Source organism: Terrapene carolina, unplaced genomic scaffold (assembly GCF_002925995.2).
Source record: "Terrapene carolina triunguis isolate 2854851 unplaced genomic scaffold, T_m_triunguis-2.0 Scaffold93, whole genome shotgun sequence".
Lineage (NCBI taxonomy): Eukaryota > Metazoa > Chordata > Testudines > Emydidae > Terrapene > Terrapene triunguis.
The window spans coordinates 6,191,673-6,206,252 of NW_020664444.1; the positions used below are offsets into that span (position 1 = coordinate 6,191,673).

Sequence of the window (14,580 nt, forward strand, 5' to 3'; positions counted from 1 at the left end):
CCCTACCCAGCCCCCCATGCCAGCGGGGGGAGAGGAGTTGGTGGCTAGCAGGAGGGGAGCGCCATTCCTCCCATTTGCCCCAGCACCTTAACAAAAAACTTCCTCCTGTGACCAGTGTCACTCGAGAAGCACCTCGTGACTTGGCAGTGGGGCTAGTGGGTCTTAGGGAGGCAACATTCCCAGTGAGATCAATGGGCGCTGGGCCTGACCGAGATGCAGTAGCGACTGCAGGGACTGGCGGTGATGATTTGTATGCAGCATACTCAGCTGTGAGAGGCTGATATTGACCGGGAGAGTGCCAGGCAGGCAGTGATTGATATTTAATGAGTTTATTGTAAGCAGGAGAGAAAGAGGTTTAGAATTCAGGACCAGCAAGTCCTGCACACAGCTGGCCTACCAAACACTGTTACCCTTGTCCACGCTCTCCCGTTATTTCTGTGCCCGTGTTACATCTTGTGTTACATTAGTGTCTTCCTGTGTATTTGTGCAGCGCCTAACACAACAGGGCCCCGATCCTGACTCGGGCTGCTGGGCTTCACTGTCATATAAATACTAAGTGTGAATGAGCTCTTAGGTATCTTTGCATACAGGTGACGCTGGTGGACTGGGGGTCAGGAGACCTGGATTCTAGCTTTATTTCTGCCACTGTTGCTGAATAACCTGGGGCTAGTCACTTCCTTCTCCGTGCCTTTGTTTCTCCGCCTGTGACAGTGGGGATACAGATGCCACCCTTTATAAAGTTCTTTGAGATCTATGGACTAAAGGCACTACTTAAGTGTTAAATATAATCGTGCTGTATATTTGCCGGCTAACTGCCCTGGAATGAAAAAGAGGGAGGGAGGTTGAATAAATAGGCTTTAAAAATAAAATGTGGTGGCTTTTTTTAAAAGCAGAACTATGTTGTGCCACAATGTAATTGTTAATGTGAAGGTAAAACTTCAAGATAAGCTAACGTATTCCTCCTGACACGATCACGGCCTCCATCAGATATAGCCACTGTATAAATAAAAGCGCTGTAATTTTATAATCCTGCGGCTCCTAACCTTTTGATGAGGCTTTCCGAAGACATAAAGTGAAACTCTCCTCCCCAGATTAAAAGCTTTGATTAAAAACAAATGGATCAGTTTGATCTCTTCTGTGTTCAGGACACTGGGCCAATTTCAACCCTGTTGTAATGGCTGAAAAGCCAGGGCACTTGAAGCTGGGAGGCATTTGGTCCATCAAATACAATCTGATGCCAGGTTAAAACTGAGTGGTGCTCCGCCCCTTCAAAGGCTAAACACAAGTACTTAAGACATCACATACAGAAAGGAGAGAGCAAGCTGGACTGAAAACCAAACCAGTTGGCAACAGCACTGGGATGGCCCTCGGTCTAATGATGAAAAGTTGGAGTTCGGTTTTTAATACTGTGGCTAGTTCAGTGAACCATGGAAAGATCAACTACTGCTGTGGACAGCCTGGTTCTCAGTTCCAGAGAGTACACGATCGCAGCTGACCTTTAATTGATGTCCATTCCCTTAGGGATCCTGGATGGACAAATTAACATCTAGACGTTTGTGGCATGTAGAAGGAAGAGGTTGGTTTGTTGAACAGATGCCAAAGCTGTTCCCTAATAAGACCTGCACTTCAACGTGCTGATCGCAGACAATTCTCCCTGAGGGTGATGAGGCGTTGGGGATGCTAAGCAGCATTCAGGATCATGTCCATTCTTTCTAATCCATGTGGTGTGTGAGCTCCGTAGTCTATAGCCTATTTGAGCTGTAACTAAAACTTGTGCACTGTGTATTTGTATGTTTCACGTCTGCCTAGGAACTTAAAAACATTTTGCTTATTTTTCCAGGCACCTTTCTTAATACAGGTATAAAACCAGCCTATGGGAAGCATGCACGTAAACCCACTTGGCTTTCTAATGTTTCTTGCAGAGGAGACTCATGGAGCAGCTTTTTAGGTAGCACTTGTAATGCCAACCTGAATGCCTTTTAAATAGGAGATGGTGCTTCATTTAATTCTCATGTCAGCAAAATCTCAAGCAGAGCAGTCTAAATATTCCCCAGGGAAGGTGAGATTCTAACTCATGCGATTATTAGTCAATGTCAGGAAGCTGGGGGAGAGAGATGAGAACGGTTCACCTCTTGTATACCTTTCATGGTCTCTCTCTTCCCTCCCGCGTTTCCACCCAGTCAAACCTTCAGCAATAATTGATAGAGGTAATAAGACTGCTTTTGACATTTGGTCACAGTCAGCTGGCTGCAATATCATCAGAGAAACCATTTCTATGGAAAAACCAAGGGAGGCTTGCATTCTGCCTGATGGCGTAATTAATGAAGAGCTTGACATTTTCCCACCCCAGCAATCCAGCATTCTCCTCATCTAGGCTCTTCTGTAGTTTCCTCTGTCTCCAAACTTTAGCAGCCTGTCCAGTAAGTGTGGGCAGCGAACCTTCAGATGAAACGCACGGTAGCCTGGAGACTATGACGGCATATTCTCCTTGGGTATTGGGAATACACACAAATGCATGTCTTTGATTGGACCGAAACCAAGCATGCAAATGACAAGCTGTCACGCTTTGTGCAGATGACTTAAAAATACTATATCTAAAGGAAATTGGAATAGACAGTGATTCGGCAAAGCTTTGAGCCCACGTGATTGGTGACTTTTCAGGAACTCTTGGTGTGTTCCTACTGCACCATTACATCAAAATACAAGCCTCATCATTGGTCAAAAAGAAATAGAAATGCAGCAAAAAACATGGGACTGATTTTTCTCTCTTGTTGGTTTCACACCGGTGTCAGTGGGGTTACTCCTGATTTACGGCAGCAAACCCGAGAGCAGAATCTGGCCTGTTGTCCCCTCTGCACACCCCTGCATGCCACATTTAGCAGTGCATGAGTAGCATCTCCTCAAATGGCCATTGCCTGGGTAACTGCACTCAGCATGATGTTGCTGCATGTGTTTCCAAATGTCGTCAAACTTTACCCTTGGATTGTCTTTGTATGTGTCTCAAAGTTAAAGTTCTTTTCCATCCATTAATTGGCTTAAAGAAGCTAGGGAACTCCAGTAGACTAGGAGTTTTCAAGAGCTTTTTCTGTCTCTCTGCCCACCTCACATTAAATGTCTCCCAGACTTCCAAGCAACCAGCTAATCCTTCGTGTCATCTTCCCACAATGCAGAACAGCACTACACATCTGCTGAGCATATCAGATCTATTGTACATACTGTACATGGCACCTTCATGCTGTACAACATTTATACACATACTGTACATCGTGGAGAGGATCCCGTATACTATACCTATAGCTTATCATGTATATAGGGAAAGGTCTTTTTCAATAGTGGGACAAGAAGCAAGCCTGTGCTGTAGCAATTTCCAGGTAGAGTATTTAACTCTGGACTCACACTTTATATTAAGGTGCATTATATAAATAGTTGATAAAGGGTTCATAAATGATAATCAGCTCTTTTAATAAATTGCTAATCAGTTGTTATAGATTGTTATAGTCCAAAAGGTCAATAGATGATCATCTGTAGTACCTTTTACTGATGTACTTATAACCATCTATAGCACATACTATTCATGTCCGTCACATGCTTGTAAGAGCTATTAATCATTTATTAACAATAAATGTACCTTTAGTATAAAGTTTGACCAATTTGGGTAAACCTTAGCCCTTCCTGCAAGCTGATTTTGCACATTCCCCAAGAAGGCAGTTCCAAATTTCCACATGTGATAAGCCTGAACATGCAATGTGCTTCCATGCACAAACTTAAATAAATATTTTTTTAATTTCAATTAATGCTTTTTATAGATATACTATAGGATTAGCCAAACTCAGCTATTCACAGCAAAGACCATCGCTCCAGTTCAACAAAATTTATGGGATTTATACCCGTAATCAAAAACAAAACACACAGAAAAATAATTGTGTTTGCTTTTGTGTTGTTTTTCCACCTCCACGGGCATTAAAATTAAGTCTAGGTGACCTTGATAAAAAAAAAAAGTTCAATATGTCCCCATTCCACATTTAACCACCAAGAAAAAATAGTAGCTAAAGGATATGGGTGGATCCAGTTCCTTTGAACCAAATTATTTCAGTTTTTGTGTTCTGATTCTGGCATCATCCATATTACCAAAAAATAATATTACAAGTGCCACTCCAGATGGAAGATATTAGCAAGGATGGGAAGATGAGTTCCTGGAGCCTTCTGAGCGTAGTTGTTCCATATTTCCCTTCTTTTAAAATAAACTCTCTCCTGCTTTCAACTCTTGAGACATTTAAAACTAGATTGGGCAAGGCATTAACAAAACTACTGTCAGAAACAATCCCGCTCTGGCTTGGATATATGGCCTAATAGGTCCCTAGATTTGGCCCTGATTTAGTTATTTGTATTTTTATGCTTATTAACTTTGAAACAGAATCAACCGGAAAGACCACAGTCAAAATCGATTACTACACACACAGTAAGATTACTACACAATCACGGGGTTGTATCCAGAAACTAGTTACAGTGGCTGTGCTCAGGCTTGTTATGTGCAATAAGTTTCTCAGTTAAAAAAGTTCTTGACCGAAGGCACAGATATTAAGTTCACGTGGCCACAGTCCAGCTATTTTCCTGGTTACTCCCCTGCCCTGGTTCTTAAATTTCAAAAGAACCTTGCGCTGCATAACGTTAGAATTAATGTTTTAATCACGTTTCACTTATAGCATGTTTCCTTTGGGTGACCTTCACTCCTGGGCAGTGGGACTAGAGTGTCGTCCTGCACCGGGTGAATTTCACCCCACTGGAGGCATACAGCAGAAGATGTCACACCTCCAAGCCCCTGTCTAGATACAAAAGAGAGAAGGAACTAACACTATTACAGAGCCGACCGTCTGCACTATTTGATATGCTAAGCCGCAGTCTTTGAATCATGGCTGCTTTCCGTTTGCAAATCTGAGTTACTTACAACAAAGTCATTGTAGGGACATTGTACAGAACATTCCACCCTACCTCCTGGCGATAGTTGCCCTTAACCTGGTCCCCTATGCTAATAACCATCCACCAATATGTGTTCCTCAGCTGCCTCATCCATCCTTGCATTCCCTCATAGACCATGCCTAGCTGGTAAATTCCCTTTCTCATCGAAGATGAGTCCAGGTTCCCATTCTCATTGACCTGCAAGTTGTCTGACTCTAGCTGAGTGAGAAGTAGAGATGCTCAGCCTGGTCCAGATAAAACAAAAACTGCCCTGGCTCTTTGCCCCAAACTGGAATTGAACCTGTTGTGGGTGTGAAGACTTTTTCTTCCTTAATTTCTGTTTCCAGTCCTGCCTCTTGCACTCCCTGCTTCCAACCAGAGGGGGAAGTGCCTGAGCTTATATGAGTGAGGAGGCTGGTCTCTGGTCTGACTAGAAGTGGTAAGTACAATGAAATCTTGCAAGAGAGAACCTGGCCTTCCAAGTTATCCAGTACAGTTCTGTGGGCCCAAGAAGCCTGGATTGTTCTGATAAGGTATCTGATCCTTTTGCGTGCTTAGCTGAACTGAGTCTCCGAAGGGCCGTTGTCGCTAGTTGGGAGGCCTTTATTCATTCTATATAAAGCTCGGTGTGTTGTGTCTGCTCAAAACTCTTTGGAAGCCTCTGATCCCAGTCGGTTCTTAGGAGCAGCCCACTCAGTGCCCAATTGTGTGTAAGAGACAACAGTCAGGAAAGGATGTTGGGTGATACCTGCCAACGTGCCTCACCCTGGTAGGAGGGAAACATGGTCATTACCTTGCGTTTGTTTGTCTCTTTCTGCAGAAGCCCAGCGCAGACCCTACTATGCTGACTATTCCCCGACGCGGAGGTATATCCACACCCTCTGTACCAGCCACTATCTGGACTTGTTCATTACTTTCATCATTGGGGTCAATGTCATCACCATGTCAATGGAGCACTATAACCAGCCCAAGGTAAGAGCCACGTGCCCTCCTTGGAGTGCAATCAGACGGCGTGTCAGAGCAATTAAGGACCGTATCCTGTTCCCTGAATATCATGGGAGTATGACCATTGATGTCAATAGTATCTGAATATGGCCCTAAGCGAAAACTGACACGAGAGCGTTCCCTGTTCTTTGAGATGCTTCTGAGGACATGAAGTATTTGGTACAATGCATTCATCAGCTGTAGCCCCATTTCCAGCTTTGATTAGGGCCAGCTGTACCATACTGCCAGAAAAGAGTCACCTCTTGAAGCAAAGGGCTTGATTCTCCTCTCGTGTAAACGGGTGTAAATCAGGAGTAATGCCTTTGAAGTCAGTGGAGTTACACTTGCGTAGGGGTGAGATCAGAATCAGGCCCACAGAGTATTAAATGGACTTTTGCCTCAAGAGCGATGAAAGAAAAATTGCCCAAATAATTAGTCTCCTGATTTTAGCAGTGTCCTATTGACATTTGCCATGTAGTTTTTCATTACCAGGTGGAGTAAAATATGCCAATGTTCTAGAATATTCCATTAACTGATGTTAATATGCAATGAACGAGCTCAGGGTGGCTTTCTTTCCTCACTGAATTTGGAAAAAGAACAGGAGGACTTGTGGCACCTTAGAGACTAACAAATTTATTTGCGCATAAGCTTTCGTGGGCTACAGCCCACTTCTTCGGATGCATGTAGTGGAAAATACAGTAGGAAGATATATATATACACAGAGAACATGAAACAATGGGTGTTACCATACACACTATAAGGAGAGCGAATTTGGAGTAAATCAGCTCTGTTTACATGTAGTGCTTTTGCCTCAGACACCATAAAATCCCTTTCTCTTGATGAAGCCTTAGGCATATGTGGCCGGGCACCTCCTGTGTCTCATTGGCTTTCTCCCTCGTGCGGTAGGAGGACTGGAATAAACCCACCTGACTCCAGAGGTTTTTCTCTTCACTCGGGTTGTTTTTTCCTTTATTTACCTGGTGGGCCTCAGAGTAGGCCCAAGAAGTTCTCTTAAGCAAAGCGAAAGATGAGACACGATAAATCGATCCCCGATAGATCGATTACTACCCGCTGATCTGGCGGGTAGCGTAAACGTGGCCTTAGTTTCTTTCCCTATAGGGAGGGGAGACAGCCGTCTCTCATCTCTCCCCTCCCCTCTCTCACCAGAAGAGGGTTTTTTAAAAGTCACTGGCAGCCCTTAACTGGCCTCCCGTGTCTCTAGTTAACCTGAGTTAACCCTTTTTCAGCTCCTAGGACAGTGGTCCCCAAACACTTTTGTCTATCCCCCCCCCTTACCTCATTGGTCGTTTCCCCAACGCCCCCACCCCAGGAGACACAGTCGGGAGCCAGGACCGGGGCCGACCCTGCAGCTGTGGCCTTGGCTGGGAGTGGGGCCACAGTCGGAGCCAGGGACTGCGGCAAGGAGCAGGCCCGTGGTTGGGGTTGGGAGTAGGGTTGCCAATCCTCCAGAATTGTCCTGGAGTCTCCAGGAGTTTAAGATTCATCTGTAATTAAAGATTATGTCCTGTGATGAAACCTCCAGGAATACATCCAACCAAAATTGGCAACCCTAGCTGGGAGCTAGGGGCCATGGCCGGGAGTAGGCCCATGGTCAGGGCCAGGAGCTGGGGGCTGCGGCCGGGAGCGGGGCCAGACCTGCAGCTGGGGCCGGGGGTGGGGCCGGAGTGGAGCTGGAGGCAGAGCGGGGCTAGGTATTGCTCTCTCTCCCCTCCATCCCCCTGTGGGAGCTGGTCTGGGTCCCGCCGCACCTCCCCGAATGTTCCTCCGTGGCCTCCTAGGGGGGCATGTCACACAGTCTGGGGACCAGTGTCCTAGGGAACAGGGCCTTCACCAGTCTAGGGCTGATGTATTTGCCCTTCACCATTCTCTTAGGACTTGTCAGGACTGACTTTGTCACACATAAATCTTTTGGCTTGTCCATCTGTATTACAGGAGCATTACATAGTATTATCCCTCACAGCTCTCCTGAGTCTGTGTTTGCTTTTTAATAATGTAAGGTTTGACATGTCACCTGAAAATGATTCTCTGGGAAGCTACGCCAAGATACACCAAGCCAGAGGGTAGTGTGTGTGTGTGTGTTTTATGCCACCTGTACTTTTCTGCTCCTGTAATTCCTTTACACAGCAGCCTCTGTTTTATTTCTCCTGAATCCGATCTCACTTACACATGTGTTACATGAGTGTAAATCAGTGGAGTTCTTCTGGGTGTACACCAGTGTACATGATACAAGAACTGGACCCAGAGCGAGAGAGACCTTAAGTTAAATAATAAATGGCCACATTATAAAAAACAAAGGTGTCTATTTTATTTTAGGCAATATAATTAGAATCAAAATAGAGCAAGGCAGGCGTTCAGAAATGCCAGCCCTATTACATCTGTACAACTTTCAGATCACATTTCCAAAAATCAGCAGAAGCCTATCCCACGCATCGGGGGAGAGCAGTCGCACAGATGTCACTAGGAGAATTTTGCCCTGAAATTAAGCCATCTCTGAAGTTCTGTGTTCCCCTGTCACCAAAGCAAATGAGCTTTTCTTTTCTCTAATATTTCCGTTGCCTTTTTGTTACCTATTGTGTCTGGTTTTGTTGTTCATTTTTCTGATTTGTAAGAAACCTGTGGCCACATTTGACCAGAAAACAACCCCAGTCAGAAAAAAAAAAAAAAAAGCTCTTTTACTCTATTTTAAGATTTGAGCAGTGTGTTTTTTTGCTATTGTTGGCCTCCAACTCCAATGAAATCCATTATAAACAGTCATCATCTTAGAGTATAAACACTCTGGATTCCTGACTTCCGAGAGCGGCTTTATAGAGGGAGCGAACATTACACCAAATATGGAGATACTTTGCCCATCACTGGAGATGTAACATTTCGAGAAGGCAAGATTTCATCTGTCTCCATTATTATTTATTTTGCTGACTGTATTAAACTAAGCTGAATTCCTAGGAATAGCCACACCGGAATAAAGCAGTGATCCATCTAGTCCAGTATTCTGTCTCTTATCATAGCCAACTCTAGATATCTCAGAAGACGGTGTAAGATATTCATAATGCACCTTATAACAAAATTATAGTAAGTGGGAAAGGGGTTGAATTTCCTCTTGTTCCTCATGTGTTCAGCAGTTTATGCCCTGAAGTCTGAGGATTGATAGAGAGCCATTGTAATTTTTGGACTAGCTAGTATCACTGCTGATGATGATCTTATTCAGCTCAACGTCTAGTTGTTTTTCAAGTTTTGCTATGGTATTTGATGCAATAATAGTTCATAGCAATGATTCCACAGGCTCATTCTACTTTGGGTTAAAAATAGAGGGCAGATCAACCCAAACAATGCAGATCTGGATCTTGAAAACTCCCAAAGACTGGGGGGTCTGGAGGCCTGGTTTTGATTAGGGTCCATCTTTAGTTAAAATTTAATTATTTTTAAGCAGCATAGAAGCTTGTCTTCTCAATTTCCATGTCAGAGTGGTTCTTTTAGGGCCTAATTCTGATCTCACACTGGGGCAAATCAATAGTAACTCTTATGAAGTTATTGGAGTTATACTGATATGAGTTGCAAATCAGGCCTTTAAAGTCTTATTCATTCATATGCAGAGCACCTGATTCTAAGTTTCCAAGCATCAGCTGCTTTATCCCTCCATTTGTGCTTGGCCCTTTCTTTTATCTCTACCTCTACCATCCTCCTACCTGCCAAGTGCTTTGTGGTGGGACAAAGGTAATGCAGCCTGTATAGAACTAACGAATGCCTTTCCTTTCAGTCCCTGGATGAAGCTCTGAAGTACTGCAACTACGTGTTCACCATCGTTTTTGTGTTTGAAGCTGTTCTGAAGTTGGTGGCATTTGGTTTTCGAAGATTCTTTAAAGACAGGTGAGATTATTTTCAACTCCTTTGTGTTTGGCCCAGGGTCTAAACCAGAAGTCAGGCAATTGAAGCATTGTTGTAAAAATAACATAGTTGGATACAAGAATCTCTATGCTGACTAGCTACCAGAGATGTCTCGCAGGAGTCAAGACGTTATCAAAAATGATGATTGACACTACTGGTCACGCTTTGTAAAGGGAATAGGAAATAAGTTTGTTCTTAGACCCTTTCACTGACTCCACCAAAGAATGTATCACTGCTTAGTTATGCTTGGCCTTGAGGTGACTGTCAAGCCAGTACCCTTAATACATGCATGGAAAAGACTATTCTTAATAACCCAACGGCACCATTTCCTGCAGAACTGATGTCCTATCCAATCTAGACTAGTCCGTGGGCAGCCTGCAGGATGCTAGCTAAGTAAACCCACCAGCAATGGGCAAAGGAAGACGCCCTCAGCACTGTTGTTCTCTGACCGCAGCTACCCAGAAGCATAACTTCACATTTTGCTGCTCATTCGACCGGATACAAACGTATGTGACAGTGGGCTGCAATTTGGAGACCTGCTGAAGAGCCAGATATGTCAAAGAGCCTTATTTCATGCTCCGCTTCACACAGATAGGTCAGATGCTGTTCCATTTAGTCCTGGGAACAGTTTGTGTCCCTCGTTTATCCAGACGGCTGATACATGGTGCTAGGCTGCCATGAGCAAGCCTACTTATCAGGAAAACTCCTTAAGAAAGTAGCTTGATCTCTTTTAGCTAAAACAAGTATGAGTTTTTAAGTTGCATGTTGCTCTATTTCCGGGGAAGGTAGGGATACCAGGAACAGTGTAGCATAGTATGGTTCCAACTTTCCTCTCTAAACTTTGGGCCTGAGCTGGAGTAAATCAGTTGAAATAAATGGTGTTTTGCCAATTAACACCAGCTGAGGTTCTGTTCCATCAATCCTGGATCTGAGAGGGGATGGGGTTCTGGCCTTGCCCACAGTCCTTTCTATAGGAGAATACAATGCCACTGTTACTGGGCATCATCCTAACAACTCTGTCCATGACGCTCCTTTGAAGTGTGTGTTTTTGTCTTTCCCACCTGCACCCTGCTAGGTGGAACCAGCTGGACCTGGCCATAGTTCTCCTCTCAATCATGGGCATCACGCTGGAGGAAATTGAAATGAATGCCGCGCTGCCTATCAATCCCACGATCATACGCATCATGCGGGTGCTACGCATAGCAAGAGGTAAGACTTGCCTTTCCAGCCTGGAGCCTCTTCAGCGACAATGCCTGATCTCCGGGGTGATTCCATAGAAGCCAGTAGGGTTGCATCAGGGATGAATTCGGCCCATTGTTTCATTTCTAGGTCATTTGAGTTTGATTCAGACCTAGGGATGGAGCCGGGCTGCAGGGTTTTGATTCAAAACTGTAGCCTGATCTATAGATCATGGATAAATATTCCCAGTTATCACTTTGAGGGATGACAGGTTCTTGTCCCAAGATCTGGCCCAGTATTATTAAAATTATTATATAGTTGGGACCCCCGATATGCACAGGTGCAACATGCACACTATAGAAACTTTTTTATATTTACAAATAAATAATTTATTAATACATTTAGCAAATAATTTATTAATACATTTACACACACACTAACTCAGTAAGGTAGATGGAGATAATACAGAAAGTACATCGGAACATCCATACTCACACCATCCTTTGCAGAACAACTGAAATGTTAGCCATTATCTTCCTCATCCCCGTCACCCTCCTCATCTTCCCCAGTGGCCATCATTCTGGCCCCTCCCAAGGGCTCCATCTCTCTCTCCTACTGCCCCAGGTTGGGGTGCCACTTTTATAATATGTTACGCTGATGTTACCATGTCTAATGCATATTCAATAGGGGTTTCTCCCCTCTTCCTTATTTGTATTTCCTCCCCTTACCAATGTTAAGGTGTCCTTCTTCTACAGGTTAGTCTATTTATGATTTCACCCCATTATCATATACGTCAATTCATTGCCATGGCACTCTTGCAGTCCGATGTTTCGTCCAAAACCTGCCAGAAGCCAGTATTAGTTCATGTTCTGTGGTTGACTGATGTCTTTATGGACAAAATTCCCCCCTACGCTCTACTTCCAATTCCCCCAAACTCACAAGTTACCTAAGTTTGTCTATGCCAAAGTTCATAGGCCTCAAGCCTCATGCTAACTGCTGAAGCCAATGACTTACAGGATACAAGCCTGTAGGTTCCTTGCATTGCTGCTGAATATAATAAAGCAGACTATAATGCAAAGCAGTGAATATAATAGAGGTAAGCTGGTCCACTGGGCTACAAAACCCAACATGCCCAGATTTCATGGCCCATCTCTAATTCAAACCCAGGGTCCTAGACCTCTTGTGGGAAAAGATCTGCAGTGGGAGCACACAAGAGGAAGAACTGGTAGATTTCCCCCATCCTAGTCTCCTCCTTAGACGAGGGGGATCATACCAAAAGTGAGGCACCTTTCCTAGACTTCAGCTGCAATGGGGCAAGGAGGAGAATTGACTTTGAAGGTTACTGTCTGCTCCCATTCGCTTAGGAAAGGACACGAGGGAGTAGGCCCAGAAGTTCCCCCATTCTCTTGTACGTACCATGGAAGGGAATATACTTAGATCCCTGTCCCTGCATGCCATATTTATAAACGTAGGGCCTGATCCTCCTCCTTAATGGGTGTAAATGTGGAGTCACTCCACTGACATTAATGAAGTGGCTAGAGAGAGGAGAACTCACCCCACAGCGTCTGTTCCACTCTTCTTCCTTGAATAGGTTTGTGGTGTTTACATAAAAAAGGTTTCCCAGCCCTGGTGCTTCAGCTTTGTTTCTCGTTGTAGTGTTGAAACTGCTCAAGATGGCCACGGGGATGCGAGCTCTCTTGGACACAGTGGTGCAGGCGCTACCCCAGGTAAGTCCGGGGACTTGATCCACGCCAAACAGGTACAGAAGAGTTTGATTTCTCTTGTGGATTCAGTTTTTGTGCTGCACCTTGCAGGAGATGCTGGTCCTGGGGATAGTCTTCGTATTCTACATTGATACAAATGGTTCTGCTGAGAACCGCAGGCAAACATTCTGCCCTCGGAGACTGCAGGGTAGATCTTGCTCCCCGATGTTCTAGCCCCTTGCGTGCTGCAATCCCCAGGAGTTCTGGGCTTGGCGACAAAAGCAGAGTGTTGGCGTTAGAGGTCAACCGTGCAGACCTAAGAGCAAAATCTACCCCTCAATCTTTGTAGGCAAAGTTCTTATAAAATACAGAATTGGGGAGTCAAGGGTGGACCAGTGCTTCTCAACTGATGCATCACAACTCCTGGTTCGGGCGCAGGGCGCTGAACGTTTCATTACAATTACAAAAGAAAAGAAAATTTCCAGAATAACTGCAGGGCAACCAAAATCTTCCATGTTTGTGAGCTCAGATGTTGTGGTTATCGTAGTACCTCTGCCCCTTTCATGTCTGCAAAGGTCACCCAGACCCACCACTCTCTCCCCTACTCCCCACACCCCCATATCCTGGAAGGTCAAATATTCTGCCAACTCTCAAAATGCACACCCCAATAATTACATAGGCTTAGCATCATTATCACTGATCATAGAATCATAGAATATCAGGGTTGAAAGGGACCTCAGGAGGTCATCTAGTCCAACCCCCTGCTCAAAGCAGGACCAATCCCCAACTAAATCATCCCAGCCAGGGCTTTGTCAAGCCGGGCCTTAAAAACCTCTAAGGAAGGAGATTCCACCACCTCCCTAGGTAACCCATTCCAGTGCTTCACCACCCTCCTAGTGAAAAAGTTTTTCCTAATATCCAACCTAAACCTCCCTCACTGCAACTTGAGACCATTACTCCTTGTTCTGTCATCTGCCACCACTGAGAACAGCCGAGCTCCATCCTCTTTGGAACCCCCTTTCAGGTAGTTGAAAGCAGCTATCAAATCCCCCCTCATTCTTCTCGATGCATGGTTTGCTCTTACTTCTGTCATAAATGGGAGGGGTCACAAACGTTTTTGACTTGGAATAAAGGGAGACAACCTGAAAAGACTGAGAGAGATTGGGGTAGACCGAGGAACCTGCTGATGAAAGCATTGGAGTTAAAGGACTCTAAATGTGCACTAGATTGACTGTCAATATATGATGATTTCCTTAAAATCCTGAGCTCCTTTATGGGAGAATCTCCGCTTTCATTTTTAAAAGAGCAAGTGTCTAGCTCTCATGGTTGTTGGGGAAAGCTTGAAAGTATGATCCCTAAAAGGTCAAAATCCAGAAGGCAAATAAAAAGAATCCAACATTTTGTGTTAGGGGGTTTTTTTAGTTTTTTTTTTCCCCAAAAAAATCTCATTATTTTTAAGCCAATCTCATGATTTTTTTTTTTTTGGGTCACCTGGCTCCTGATTTTTGAATGCCTGCGGTTGACAATCCTGCCAGTGCTGTAGAGGAAAGTGTGATTTTCCACTGCCCTGTGCCTTGTGCTCTCATATACACCTGAGCAAAGTGGGTTTAAAATGCTCCCAGATCAGAATGACAGCATCTTGCACCCACTTTATTACAGGCATTAAGTGCTGGTACAAGCCTGTGGAGAACTGGGCCTGGGTAACTCATACAACTTTGTTAGGGCTTATCTACACAGGGAAATTTACCAGTGGAACTATACCAGTGTAATGATACTGTATATCTACTGTATCTACTCTGGTATAACATCCTATGTGCCTGCTGCTTTTAGAATAAGTGTGTCTACATGGGAGTTG

The 14,580-nt window shown here is 44.4% G+C and overlaps 1 protein-coding gene across 2 annotated transcripts in view; it reads left to right on the top strand.

The window, feature by feature from the left end:
- Window positions 1–14,580, top strand: part of CACNA1H (calcium voltage-gated channel subunit alpha1 H) — a 205,336-nt gene that overhangs the window by 158,728 nt on the left and 32,028 nt on the right. For both annotated transcript variants that reach the window (XM_024212411.2, XM_024212410.2), the window contains exons 24-27: window positions 5,777–5,928; window positions 9,716–9,825; window positions 10,919–11,052; window positions 12,679–12,749. In XM_024212411.2, the coding sequence (XP_024068179.2) occupies window positions 5,777–5,928; window positions 9,716–9,825; window positions 10,919–11,052; window positions 12,679–12,749 (467 nt within the window). The remainder of the gene's footprint in view (window positions 1–5,776; window positions 5,929–9,715; window positions 9,826–10,918; window positions 11,053–12,678; window positions 12,750–14,580) is intronic.